The sequence below is a fragment of the Oncorhynchus clarkii genome, chromosome 28 (assembly GCF_045791955.1).
Source record: "Oncorhynchus clarkii lewisi isolate Uvic-CL-2024 chromosome 28, UVic_Ocla_1.0, whole genome shotgun sequence".
NCBI classification, from domain to species: domain Eukaryota; kingdom Metazoa; phylum Chordata; class Actinopteri; order Salmoniformes; family Salmonidae; genus Oncorhynchus; species Oncorhynchus clarkii.
Window position 1 is genome coordinate 44,862,111 of NC_092174.1, and position 15,223 is coordinate 44,877,333.

General features: G+C 44.1%; 1 protein-coding gene across 1 annotated transcript in view; it reads right to left on the bottom strand.

Annotated features, from left to right (window-relative positions):
• The window catches only part of LOC139387566 (retinal-specific phospholipid-transporting ATPase ABCA4-like), a 151,176-nt gene that overhangs the window by 16,716 nt on the left and 119,237 nt on the right, over window positions 1–15,223 (bottom strand). The window contains exons 34-47 of the mRNA XM_071133892.1: window positions 15,075–15,169; window positions 11,455–11,487; window positions 9,818–9,923; window positions 9,444–9,518; window positions 8,209–8,378; window positions 7,079–7,256; window positions 5,062–5,177; window positions 4,275–4,422; window positions 3,539–3,662; window positions 2,987–3,116; window positions 2,648–2,768; window positions 754–816; window positions 531–637; window positions 190–331 (exon numbers count right to left, since the gene is read on the bottom strand). Of these exons, the coding sequence (XP_070989993.1) occupies window positions 190–331; window positions 531–637; window positions 754–816; window positions 2,648–2,768; window positions 2,987–3,116; window positions 3,539–3,662; window positions 4,275–4,422; window positions 5,062–5,177; window positions 7,079–7,256; window positions 8,209–8,378; window positions 9,444–9,518; window positions 9,818–9,923; window positions 11,455–11,487; window positions 15,075–15,169 (1,608 nt within the window). The remainder of the gene's footprint in view (window positions 1–189; window positions 332–530; window positions 638–753; window positions 817–2,647; window positions 2,769–2,986; window positions 3,117–3,538; window positions 3,663–4,274; window positions 4,423–5,061; window positions 5,178–7,078; window positions 7,257–8,208; window positions 8,379–9,443; window positions 9,519–9,817; window positions 9,924–11,454; window positions 11,488–15,074; window positions 15,170–15,223) is intronic.

Consider the following 15,223-nt stretch of genomic DNA (forward strand, 5'->3'; position numbering starts at 1 on the left):
TACATACAGTACACTACACTCATTCACACAAAAATACACAGACAGACAGACAGACAGACAGACAGACAGACAGACAGACAGACAGACAGAGACAGAGAGACAGAGAGACAGAGAGACAGAGAGACACAGACAGACAGACAGACAGACAGACAGACAGACAGACAGACAGTATCTCCCATCTCTACTCACTCTGCTGATGTCTGACTCGGGGACCCCTCGGAGACGAGCATAGAGGTAAAGATGTTCCCTGCCTGTCAGAAGGTCGTCTATAGCGTCAAACTGAGGGCAGTAGCCCATGTTCTGGTGCACGTCCAACATGTCCGACAGGATACTGAGTGACCACAGAGAAACAGCTGCTTGGACATCCGTTTGTTTCTACGTTGATTCAAATTTTTAAAAGCGGGTCTATACTTGCACAGTTTGTCAGTGGCTTCGGAGGATGAATACAACAACATTGAGTCTTTTCTTTCTGAACGGTGCGTCCAATACACACCATTTTTTTTCTCACATATTCCTGCGATGTGTTGTACCTGTATCCAGAGACAGTGGCCTCTCCAGAACTAACGTCTGTGTCTCCAGTCAACATCTTAAAGGTGGTCGTTTTCCCGGCTCCGTTCACTCCTAACAGACCGAAACACTGACAGCACAGAGACAGGGTCAGACTAGTGACACACTCCAATCTGTTAAAGAAATGAGGTGGGGCAGAAGGTAGGTAAAAGGGACTATAAAGAGGGAGGGGGGGGACGGACAGACCTCTCCTGCAGGCACGCCCACACAGATCCTGTCCACCGCTTGTCTCGTCTTCCCAGAGTACGTCTGTAGAGAGGACACAAAGAACCAGAGACTCACGGTATATAGGTAACAACACAGGCCTATGTAACGGATGTGAAACGGCTAGCTTAGTTAGCGGTGGTGCGCGCTAAATAGCGTTTCAATCGGTGACGTCGCTTGCTCTGAGACCTTGAAGTAGTGGTTCCCCTTGCTCTGCAAGGGCCGCGGCTTTTGTGGCGCGATGGGTAACGATGCTTCGTGGGTGACTGTTGTTGATGTGTGGTTCGCGCCCAGGCATGGGCGAGGGGACGGTCTAAAGTTATACTGTTACACCTACAATCCGATATGTCCTCACAGTTTCCTCTCTTTGACCTAGTAGGTTAAACACCGCCTTTGACACATCCGGTTGTGATACAACAGATATTTGTTAGGAGTCTGTATGCACAAGTATGTTAATGATGGAGGGGTCTACTATGTCGTATTCAGAGGGTCAAGATGATAGTTAACTTCTTTGGGACTGGAGGGCAGTATTGAGTAGCTTGGATGAATAAGGTGCCCAGAGTAACACTGCCTGCCACTCAGGCCCAGTTGCTAATATATGCATATTATTGGTAGATTTGGATAGAAAACACTCTGAAGTTTCTTAAAACTGTTTGAATGATGTCTGAGTTTAACAGAATTCATATGGCAGGCAACACCTGAGCTCCAACCAGGAAGTGGGAAATCTGAGGTTTGTAGTTTTTCAACTCATGCCCTATTGAATACACAGTGTCTTTGTGGTCATATTGCACTTCCTAACGCTTCCACTAGATGTCAACAGTCTTTAGAACCTTGTTTGATGCTTCTACTGTGAAGTGGGGGCGAATGAGAGGGGATGGAGTCAGAGGTCTGGCAGATTGCCATGAGCTGACCACGCGCGTTCACGTGATAGTTAGCTTGCGTTCCATTGCAATTCTACAGACAAAGGAATTCTCCGGTTGGAACATTATTGAAGATTTATGATAAAAATATCCTAAAGATTGATTTTATACTTCGATTGACATGTTTCTACGAACTGTAATAAAACTTTCGCATGGACTTGCCTGCGCGTCGTGAGTTTGGATTGTGTACTAAACGCACAAACAAAAAGGAGGTATTTGGACAGAAATGAGGGACTTTATCGAACAAATCAAACATTTATTGTGGAACTGGGATTCCTGGGAGTGCATTCTGATGAAGATCATCAAAGGTAAGTGAATATTTATAATGCTATTTCTGACTTCTGTTGACTGCACAACATAGCGGATATCTGTTTGGCTGTTTTCTTGTCTGAGCGCTGTACTCAGATTATTGCATCGTTTGCTTTTTCGGTAACGCTTTTTTGAAATCTGACACAGCGGTTGCATTAAGGATAAGTTAATCTAAAGTTCCATGTGTAACACTTGTAGTTTCATCAACATTTATGATGAGTATTTCTGTAAATTGATGTGGCTCTCTGCAAAATCACCAGATGTTTTGGAACTACTGAACATAACACGCCAATGTAAACTTTATCGAACAAAACATGCATGTATTGTGTAACATGAAGTCCTATGAGTGTCATCTGATGAAGATCATCAAAGGTTAGTGATTCATTTCATCTCTATTTCTGCTTTATGTGACTAGGTGCTTACCGAACATAATCGTTTGGTGTGCTTTTGCCGTAAAGCCTTTTTGAAATCAGACACTGTGGCTGGATTAACGAGAAGTTTATCTTTAAAACGGTGTAAAATACTTTCATGTTTGAGGAATTTAAATTGTGAGATTTCTGTTGTTTTGAATTTGGCGCCCTGCACTTTCACTGGCTGGTTGTTGAGGCGGGACGCTAGCGTCCCCAACATCCCAGAGAGGTTTTAACCTTGCAGAGGTCTCTGATCTGGAGGATGTCACTCTTGTTCCCGCCGTTATAGATCCTCTCTCTCTCCGCCGCCACGTCCTCGTCCTCATCTTTAGGAGGGGGCCCTCGGAAGTCTGATAACCTGGAGAGGAGAATTGATTGATTGATTGATTGATCAATACAACCCCTTTTTTCACACCGAATGTATGTAGAGTTTGAGATAAGCGTGGTTCTAACTTGAATGACCCACTAAAATTAGGTCAATTTTCAGTGTGAATGGGATTTTAGTTTCCTATTGTGCAAAGACGGATAAAAAAATATATATCCTTCCACACGGTGATATTGGAGCTAGTTCCTCACCAGTGGTCGAGGAAGAAGCGGTACTCTATGAGGATAGTGAAGAGGAAATAGACACATCCCTCTATAGCCATGAAGACCAGGTTCTTCCCTACAAAGTCCCATTTGAACGGATCCATGGCACGGTCCTCACCTGAAACACAACATGGGACAATGTACCAGGCCTTGACCCTCAGAAGAATTGGCACAAACAGATCCTGGTTACCAGGCTAGAGACGAGCCCGAATGAATAGGCTGGGTGTGGAAGTGTTGTAGGCTGGAGGAGGTTTAAAGAATAGATGAGTGTGGAAGTGTTGTAGGCTGGAGGAGGTTTAGAGAATAGATGAGTGTGGAAGTGTTGTAGGCTGGAGGAGGTTTAGAGAATAGATGAGTGTGGAAGTGTTGTAGGCTGGAGGAGGTTTAGATAATAGATGAGTGTGGAAGTGTTGTAGGCTGGAGGAGGTTTAGAGAATAGATGAGTGTGGAAGTGTTGTAGGCTGGAGGAGGTTTAAAGAATAGATGAATGTGGAAGTGTTGTGAGCCATAGAGATTCAACACTAGCTATGTTGTGCTCACCGAAGTGTGCATAGACATCAGTCACCGCCTGGTTCATAGCCATGTCAATCAGCCCCCGGCCCAGACAGAAGTGAGGGAAGAGCAGGAGGCCTTTCTTCAGCCACTCATTGAACTCTAACAAGGCCTGGGGAGCACAACAACAATACAATAAATAACAACACAATAAACAAAAACAAAACAAACAACAACAATACAATAAACATCAACACAATAAACAACAACAACAACACAATAAACAACACAATAAACATCAACAACAACAACACTACAAACAACACAATAAACATCAACACATTAAACAACAACACAATAAATAACAACACAATAAACATCCACACAATAATCAATACAATAAACAACAACAACATCAACACAACAAATAACACAATAAACAATGACAACACAATAAATAACAACACAATAACCAACAACAATACAATAAACACAATAAACAACAACAATACAATAAACAACAACACAATAAACAACAATGACAATACAGTAAACAACTCGATAAACAACAACACAATAAACGACAACAACAACACAAAAACAACAACAACAATACAATAAACAACAACAGCAACACAGGAAACAACAACACAATAAACAACAACAACACAAACAAAAACACAATAAACAACAACAATAAAGTAAACAACAACAATTAAACATGACTTGCTCCCTCTCTCTCATCCACAATCTGCCTCTCCCTCTCTCTCTCCCCCATCCTCACCCGGTTGTTCTCGAACAGTTCCAATATGAAGGTGAGGGCGCTGCTGTTGATGCCGATGAACAGGTTGATGCAGGACAGAGAGACGTAGGCTGTACTGGGGATGTTAAAGATGTATGACATGGGGTACATCATGGGGGTTACTGACCACCTAGATAGATAGAGAGATAGAGAGACAGAGAGAGAGAGAGAGAGAGAGAGAGAGAGAGGGGGAGAGAGAGAGAGAGAGAGAGAGAGAGAGAGAGAGAGAGAGAGAGAGATTTAGGACGTCAAAAGTGGGTTTGGGGCCTCCCGGGTGGCGCAGTGGTCTAAGGCACTGCATCGCAGTTCTAGCTGTGCCACCAGAGACTCTGGGCTCAAAGAGCCTGGACTCTTTGAGCCCAGGCTCTGTCGCAACCGGCCGCGACCGGGAGGTCCATGGGGCGACGCACAATTGGCCTAGCGTCGTCCGGGTTATGGAGGGTTTGGCCGGTAGGGATATCCTTGTCTCAACGCGCACTAGAGACTCCCGCCGGGTTGGATGCTCGCTGTGTTAAGAAGCAGTGAGGCTTGGCTTGGTTGGGTTGTGTTTCGGAGGACTCATGGCTCTCGACCTTTGTCTCTCCCGAGCCCGTACGGGAGTTGTAGCGATGAGACAAGACAGCAACTACTAATAATTGGATACCACGAAATTAGGGAGAAAAAGGGGGTAAAAAAGGGAAGGGGGTTTGAAGCAGAGCATCGGAGAGGTCCCACAAAGTCTTCATAAGCAGCACACAAAAGCTTCCCAAATCATATGTCTAGTACTCACCCATACAGGAAGAGCAGGAGAACGAGGGCTGGCAGGTTGGTGGGTGAGGTGTAACACTTCTTGTCGAAGGCCACAAAGATCCCCACCACCATGGCTGTACTGAGAGAGTAGTTCATCTGGAGAGACCGGAGATGGAAAATATGGAAAACATTTCAATTGATGAAATCCGGGTGAAACAAGTCACTGACACGTCCAGGTCAATCAGATTCCAATTTAAATGGCCGCCAGGGGTAGGGCGAAACTGTGATGGCTTTATACCTAAAAAATACTTATTCAGACTTGCCCCAGGGTCCAGCTGTATGTACAATTTGGTACTTCTATCACAAAAGGTACAATTCAATATATTCAATACAGTTGGCAAGTAAGCATTTCATTGCACTGTGTACACCTCTGTACACAGTGCACTGTGTACACCTCTGTATCCGCGAGCCTACCAGACGGGCTAAATGCTTTTTATGCTCTCTTTGAGGCAAGCAACACTGAAGCATGCATGAGAGCACCAGCTGTTCCGGACGACTGTGTGATCACGCTCTCCGTAGCCGATGTGAGCAAGACCTTTAAACAGGTCAACATTCACAAGGCTGTGAATAACGGATTACCAGGACTTGTACTCAGAGCAGACATTTTCAACCTCTCCCTGACCGAGTCTGTAATACCTACATGTTTCAAGCAGACCACCATTGTCCCTGAGCCAAAGAACACTAAGGTAACCTGCCTAAATGACAACCGCCCCGTAGCACTCACGTCTGTAGCCATGAAGTGCTTTGAAAGACTGGTCATGGCTCACATCAACACCATTATCCCAGAAACCCTAGACCCACTCCAATTTGCATACCGCCCCAACAGATCCACAGATGATGCAATCTCTATTGCACTCCACACTGTCCTTTCCTACCTGGACAAAAGGAACACCTATGTGAGAATGCTGTTCATTGACTACAGCTCAGCGTTCAACATCATAGTGCCCTCAAAGCTCATCACTAAGCTAAGGACCCTGGGACTAAACATCTCCCTCTGCAACTGGATCCTGGACTTCCTGAAGGGCAGGTTGAGAGCTTCAAGTTCCTTTGTGTCCACATCACCAACAAACTAACATGGTCCAAGCACACCAAGACAGTTGTGAGGAGGGCACAACAATGCCTTTTCCCCCTCAGGAGACTGAAAAGATTTGGCATGGGTCCCCAGATCCTGAAAGGGTAATACAGCTGCACCATTGAGAGCATCCTGACCGGTTGCATCACCGCCTGGTATGGCAACTGCTCGGCCTCCGACCGCAAGGCGCTACAGATGGTAGTGCGTACGACCCAGTACATCACTGGGGCAAAACTTCCTAACATCCAGGACCAACAGTATATACTAGGCGGTGTCAGACTAAGGTTGAAAAAATTGTCAAAGACTCCAGTCACCCAAGTCATAGACTGTTCTCTCTGCTACCGCACGGCAAGCGTTCTACCCCCAAGCCATGAGACTGCTGAGCAATTAATCAAATGGCCACCCAAACTATTTGCATTGACCCCCCCCCCCCCCCCCCCCTTGTTTTTACACTGCTGCTACTCGCTGTTTATTATCTATGCATAGTCACTTTACTCCTACCTACATGTACAAATTACCTTGACTAACCTGTACCCCCCGCACATTGACTCGGTACCGGTACCCCTTGTATCATTATTGTTATTATATTGTGTTATTTTTATTTGATTTATTTTTTACTTTATTTAGTAAATATTTTCTTGACTCTAGGGCTTGTAAGTAAGCATTTCACAGTAAGATCTACACCTGATGTATTCGGCGCATGTGACAAATAAAATTAGATTTGAATTCCAGGCGCTGGAAACAGGAGAGAGACACTGACTAAAAACAACATAAGAGTCTAGTTCCTCTCCAGGTTTCCTCCTGTAACTGCTACTTCCTCTTCTGTGAGTTTAGTTCAAGTTACTGTAAAGCACTTTTGTCACAAATAACGATATAAAAAAAGATCTTCATAAGTAACAGTTTATTGATTCATTGAAAGACGTACCATATCCCAGAAGAAGTTGGCTAACCAGTAGACAAGGGGGCTGACCCCGCTGACGAACTGGAGATGTTTGGCCTTGGTTACTCTCTCCTGGATCAGGTAGAGGACAAACGAGGCTGGGATGAAGGACATGGCAAAGATCACACAGATAGCTGTCACGGCATCTACTGATGTCTTCAACCTGGGAGAGGAGAGAGACAGACAGGTTAGATAACAGATAGCTGTCACGGCATCTACTGATGTCTTCAACCTGGGAGAGTAGAGACAGATAGGTTAGATAACAGATAGCTGTCACGGTGTCTACTGATGTCTTCAACCTGGGAGAAGAGAGAGACAGACAGGTTAGATAACAGAGAGATGGTCACCCTAGAGGACAGACAGGTTAGATGGTCACCCTAGAGGACAGACAGGTTAGAAAACAGAGAGATGGTCACCCTAGAGGACAGACAGGTTAGATGGTCACCCTAGAGGACAGACAGGTTAGAAAACAGAGATGGTCACCCTAGGGGACAGACAGGTTAGATAACAGAGAGATGGTCACCCTAGAGGACAGACAGGTTAGATAACAGAGATATGGTAACCCTAGAGGACAGACAGGTTAGATGGTCACCCTACAGGACAGACAGGTTAGATAACAGAGAGATGGTCACCCAAGAGGACAGACAGGTTAGATAATAGAGAAACAAGCACAAAGCCCACAAGCTATAGGGGAAAGGGGTATGCCTAGTTAGTTGTACAACTGAATGTATTCAACTGAAATGTGTCTTCTGCATTGAACCCAACCCCTCTGAATCAGAGGGGTGCGGGGGGGCTGCCTTAATCCACATCATTGTCGCCCGAGGAACAGTGGGGTTAACTGCCTTGCTCAGGGAACAGTGGGTTAACTGCCTTGCTCAGGGGCAGAACGACAGATTTGTACCTTGTCAGCTCGGGGATTTCGATCCAGCAACCTTTTGGTTACTGGCCCAACGTTCCTACCCGACCGGCTACCTGCCGCCCCTAAAAAGCTCTACCCGATGAATCAACTGGCAAAATGACCCCTGACAGGATAAAGACCGTAGCATTGAATTGGCTCAGCACAAGCCTGTGATTAGTTCTTGTGTTGTTTTCAAAGAGGTTCCAGTGTAACTTACACAGTGACTTCAGACAGCTGTTCCTTGGTGAGGTTGAGGGGGTGGTTGATGGCTGTGATGCCGTACTGCATGGGGTCAACGTTACGAGGCAGGTGGGCCCTCAGAATGGCGTTGTTGGCCACATTCATGAAGGCCACCATGGCGTGCCAGCCTTTGTTGTTGTACCAGACCTGGTTTGGGGAGCAGAGGTGCGTTCAATATACAACTAATTTTGTAAAGAAAAAAAAAGTATTAGCTGGATGGGATTAGAGGTACATTCAATTTATGATGTTTTGTTTTGTTATATTCTGAAATATGGAGTGATATACACCGTTCAAAAGTTTGGGGTCATTTAGAAATGTCCTTGTTTTTGAAAGAAAAGCAAAAAAATTTGTCCATTAAATTAACATCAACTTGATCAGAAATACAGTGTAGACATTGTTAATGTTATAAATGACTATTGTAGCTGGAAACGGTTGCTTTTTAATGCAATATCTACATAGGTGTACAGAGGCCCATCAGCAACCATCACTCCTGTGTTCCAATGGCACGTTGTGTTAGTTAATCCAAGTTTATCATTTTAAAAGGTTAATTGATCATTAGAAAACACTTCTGTAATTATGTTGGCACAGCTGAAAACTGTTCTGATTAACGAAGGAATAAAACTGGCCTTAATTAGACTAGTTAAGGATCTGGAGCATCAACATTTTTGTGGGTTCGATTACAGGCTCAAAATGGACAGAAACAAATAACTTTCTTCTGAAACTCGTCAGTCTATTCTTGTTCTGAGAAATGAAGGCTATTCAATGCGAGAAATTGCCAAGAAAGTGAAGATCTCGTACAACGCTGTGTACTACTCCCTTCACAGAACAGCGCAAACTGGCTCTAACCAGAATAGAAAGAGGTGCACAACTGAGCAAGAGGACAAGTACATTAGAGTATCTAGTTTGAGAAACAGACGCCTCACAAGTTCTCAACTGGCAGCTTCATTAAATAGCACATGCAAAACACTAACAATTCCTACACTGTATTTCTGATCAATTTGATGTTATTTTATTGGACAATTTTCTTTGCTTTTCTTTAAAAAAAAAAATCCAAGTGATCCCAAACTTTTGAACGGTAGTGTACATACCAAAACAAATAGAAATAAAACATGTAAATAAAAATAATATAATGTTTTTCAATATAATGTCTCAGGTAACATGATAATATCATACCGTGATTCAGAGGTATATGACAGCCTGTAACTAACTTACTTTGACATTGTATTCACTTTCCATGTATCTGAGGAAAGGTCCGATCTCCTGCAGCGATTGTTTTGTGTAGGGACCCTGCCGGAATTATAAAAATAAAAAAAAGTGTAACTGAGCCAACTGTAAATCACACTCACTTAATTCCTACCACTACTACTACACGCTCCATCCCTCCAGAGCCCAGGAGGCTGGTGAAAGGGAGGACAGCTCATAATAATGTCAGGAATGGATTGAATGGCATGGAAGATGTGTTTGATGCCATTCCTTGAATTCCATTCCAGACATTACTATGAGCCCGTTCTCCCAAATGAAGGTGCCACCAGCCTCCTGTGCTCCAGAGCCATGACCCACTACGCCAGGTATGTAGTGATCAATACCCCAGTGACGTTGAGCATCTTCATCAGTTGAGAGAGGGTATCCTGGATCTGTTTAGGGCTGACTTCCAGTATGGGCAGCTGACCTCCAACAGACAGACCTCCATACCTGAGGATCAACGACACAGTCATACAGACAACCCTCCAACAGACAGGCCTCCAACAGACAGGCCTCCAACAGACAGGCCTCCAACAGACAGGCCTCCAACAGACAACACTCCAACAGACAACCCTCCAACAGACAACCCTCCAACAGACAGGCCTCCAACAGACAACAATCCAACAGACAGGCCTCCAACAGACAGGCCTCCAACAGACAACACTCCAACATACAACACTCCAACATACAACACTCCAACAGACAGGCCTCCAACAGACAACACTCCAATAGACAACACTCCAACAGACAACCCTCCAACAGACAACACTCCAACAGACAACACTCCAACAGACAACACTCCAACAGACAGGCCTCCAACAGACAACACTCCAACAGACAACACTCCAACAGACAACACTCCAACAGACAACACTCCAACAGACAGGCCTCCAACAGACAGGCCTCCAACAGACAACCCCTCCAACAGACAGGCCTCCAACAGACAACACTCCAACAGACAACACTCCAACAGACAACACTCCAACAGACAACACTCCAACAGACAGGCCTCCAACAGACAACCCCTCCAACAGACAGGCCTCCAACAGACAGGCCTCCAACAGACAACACTCCAACAGACAGGCCTCCAACAGACAACACTCCAACAGACAACACTCCAACAGACAACACTCCAACAGACAGGCCTCCAACAGACAACCCCTCCAACAGACAACCCCTCCAACAGACAGGCCTCCAACAGACAGGCCTCCAACAGACAACACTCCAACAGACAACACTCCAACAGCCAACACTCCAACAGCCAACACTCCAACAGCCAACACTCCAACATACAACACTCCAACAGACAGACCTCCAACAGACAACCCCTCCAACAGACAGGCCTCCAACAGACAGGACTCCAACAGACAGGACTCCAACAGACAACACTCCAACAGACAGGCCTCCAACAGACAGTCCTCCAACAGACAGGCCCTCCAACAGACAGGCCTACATACCTGAGGATCAACGACAGTCATACAGACCTCCAACAGACAGGCCTCCAACAGACAGGCCTCCAACAGACAACACTCCAACAGACAACACTCCAACAGACAACCCCCCAACAGACAACCCCCCAACAGACAACCCTCCAACAGACAGTCCTCCAACAGACAGGCCCTCCAACAGACAGGCCTACATACCTGAGGATCAACGACAGTCATACAGACCTCCAACAGACAGGCCTCCAACAGACAGGCCTCCAACAGACAACACTCCAACAGACAACCCCCCAACAGACAACCCCCCAACAGACAACCCTCCAACAGACAACCCTCCAACAGACAGGCCTCCAACAGACAGGCCTCCAACAGACAGGCCTCCAACAGACAGGCCTCCATACAAACATATTACACAAAATCCCCCGAGACAAGAATCATCATTTCTACTAGAGGGTGAAACAGTGTATGACAAATAAGCTAAACTTAAACTGATATTTAGTTTGCTATGAGGTATGTATGGAAAATAAATAAAATCATACCTTTGTTCATTCACCCAGTATTTGCTCTTCAAACTGGAAATGGAAAACAAAATAATAAAATGACTGTAACAGATGAACATATAATCAGATGACTTCTGCTGTTTGACATGGATGACCGTGTCTCGACTGGCCTGCTCGGGTCAGGTTACCGTGGACCACAATCCTACAGAGAGATCTCTCACACCCAGCAGAGGGGAAGCGATGGAGAGGTATGGAGATGGGTGGGGGGGTGGGGGTTATGACACCTCATGCCCATTGTAAATCTAAGACAGCAGACAAAATCCTTTGTCCTCTCAATATGGAGAACCGGCCTCAGAACATTAACGTGCAATTAATGGACTTTAGGACATTAGGTTTTGTCAGCCACAATGGTGGTAATGAAGATAGATATAATATGAAAATTAATGTTGTTTTTGTTATGTTATTAAAAGTTAAAGGACGACGTTATAACGAAAACATAGTAACTTTAAGAGTTTTCCTAATATGTACTTGATGTTTGCATACTGTACGTTGTGTAGAAAATGTCCAGGTCAAAGAGAATGTGTTTGTAAAGATGAAATGTGAAGTTAGTTGTTTAAATTGGATCTGAGTAAAATCCAGACCTCCTGCCTTCGTAACTAGTTACGCCCAGAGAACTACCCTAAAGGCAGAAACGCCCATTACTGACCCGAGGGTATAAAACATGTGAGTTAAAAATGTACATATTAGACTAAGTGACCCTGAGCTGCAGCCAAGGTCTGAGTGGTCAGAAAACCCAAAACGCAACACGAGGTTGAAGAAGACAACGAAACCTTTTAACAACCTATGCTACGGACGAGTAGCTGTATCTAAAGGGGGTCAAGCAGGACCACCCGGTCACCACTCTCCAAGGAATCGTGAGTCTACACTGTTTTCCTTTCCACTCTGGAACCATCCGCACGGCTGATTTAGCCCTCCTCAGAAAACCTCCTTTTCAGAGTGAGGACGAGGAAACAGACCACTAAGAGAAAGGACACTGACATCGTGAGGAGAAACAGACCACTAAGAGAAAGGACACTGACATCGTGAGGAGAAACAGACCACTAAGAGAAAGGACACTGACACCGTGAGGAGAAACAGACCACTAAGAGAAAGGACACTGACATCGTGAGGAGAAACAGACCACTGAGAGAAAGGACACTGACATTGTGAGGAGAAACAGACCACTAAGAGAAAGGACACTGACATCGTGAGGAGAAACAGACCACTAAGAGAAAGGACACTGACACCGTGAGGAGAAACAGACCACTAAGAGAAAGGACACTGACATCGTGAGGAGAAACAGACCACTAAGAGAAAGGACACTGACATCGTGAGGAGAAACAGACCACTAAGAGAAAGGACACTGACATCGTGAGGAGAAACAGAGAGTTACACCCGGTAACCGAAGACGGACTGTCATCAGAGAAGTGGGAATTCGTTCCACGCAGAGACACCACTGTCGGAGACCTTCAACACGTAATTAAATAATTATATTCTGACCCATAAGAGCAGCAGTTCGGGGAAAGTTGAGGGTTAAAATAAGCATAGCCGACAAATGCACCCAAGTGTGTTTTTCTCTCGTGTACTCTCTCTTTCTCTCTCTTTTGAAATCTCCATTTTGTGTAACACGTTTCATATTGTGTTGGTCTGCTAGGGACCTGTTGTCATCGTACTAAGTTCTAATCAATAGCCTAGACTGTGTGTATGTGTATCTTCTATTGGCATTTTAGCTTGTTAGCAAATAAACAATCAACTCATTTGGTGTGAGACGGGCTTATTTAGTGAGACTCGCTTTGTGCAGATTCCCAGATTATGCGACGGTAGAGACTGTAGAGGAAATTGATTAATTAGTGACTGTTGTAAAATTGATATTCTGATATTCTTTGAGTTCATTTGGGAAATAGAAACTCAATAAAGCCAAACTTTCCCATGGTGCCCCCCGGTTAAAGGAGGTAATAATTACCTGATGAATTTAATCATGTAATTATAAACCGTTAACTTCTTGGTGACATGGGGGCAGTATTGAGTAGCTTGGATGAATAAGGTGCCCAGAGTAAACTGCCTGCTACTCTGTCCCAGATGCTAATATATGCATATTATTATAATCAGTGGACTATAATTAGTACTATTGGATAGAAAACACTCTGAAGTTTCTAAAACTGTTTGAATGATGTCTGTGAGTATAACAGAACTCATATGGCAGGCGAAAACCTGAGACAAATCCAACCAGGAAGTGGGAAATCTGAGACTTGTATTTTTTTTAAACTCAGTCCCTATTGTAGATACAGTGGGATATTGGTTATGTTGCACTTCCTAAGGCTTCCACTAGATGTCAACTGTCTTTAGAAACTTATCTGAGGATTCTACTATAAAGGAGCGGCTCATGAGAGCTGTTTGAGTCAAGTGGTCTGGCAGTTTGCCTTGGGCTCATGACGTGCGGTCACGAGAGAGATAGCTCTTGTTCCATTGCTTTTCTACAGACAATGGAATTTTTCGGTTGTAACATTATTGAAGATTTATGTTAAAAATCTCCTAAAGATTGATTCTATACTTAATTTGGCATGTTTCTACGACCTGTAATATAACTTTTTGAACTTTTCGTCCGACGTTCGGCAGGACCTGAACGCGCTTTTGGATTTGTTTACCAAACGCCCTAACAAAAGAGGCTATTTGGACATAAATTATGGACATTATCGAACAAATCAAACATTTATTGTGGAACTGGGATTCCTGGGAGTGCATTCTGATGAAGATCATTAAAGGCTAAGTGAATATTTATAATGCTATTTCTGACTAATGTTGACTACCCAATTTGGCGGATATTTTTTGGGCGGCTTTGCTGTCTGAGCGCTGTACTCAGATTATTGCATGGTTTGCTCTTTCCGTAAAGTTTTTTGAAATCTGACACAGCGGTTACATTAAGGAGAAGTAATTCCATGTGTAACACTTTCATTTTCATAAACATTTATCATGAGTATTTATGTAACTTGATGTGGCTCTCTGCTAAATCAATGCATGTTTTAGAACTACTGAGCGTAACGCGTCAATGTAAATGAGATTTTTTGATATAAATATGCACTTTAGCGAACAAAACATACATGTATTGTGTAACATGAAGTCCTATGAGTGTCATCTGATGAAGATCAAAGGTTAGTGATTCATTTTATCTCTATTTCTGCTTTTTGTGGCTCCTCTCTTTGGCTGGAAAAATGGCTGTGTTTTTCTGTGACTTGGTGGTGACCTAACTTAATCGTTTGTGGTGCTTTCGCTGTAAAGCATTTTTGAAATCAGACACTGTGGCTGGATTAATGAGAATGTTATCTTTAAAGTGGTGTAAGATACTTGTATGCTTGAGGAATTTTAATTATGAGATTTTTGTGGTTTTGAATTTGGCACGCTGTTGGCGCTAGCATCCCACATATCTCAGAGAGGTTAATCATTCGATGAGCAGCAGTCGTCACACTAATCAATACAACGTCACCACAACTGTAACAGATTGACATATAATCAGTGGACTTCTGATGTTTGACATGGATGACTGTAACTCTACCACACCTGTCTGATACATATAACACACGTCTATGACGATGATCACAGTTGGCGGTGTATGGACCCCTTACCTTTGTCTGATGAGGCTGGGGTAGGTTTTAACCAGGTAGTCTGTAATGTTTCTATCAGTCAGGTCCAGTAGTATATCTCCCGTAGCCTCCTTCCTCTGCAAATACATCACACACAACATATACCATCACATTGGATGCATTAAAACGGT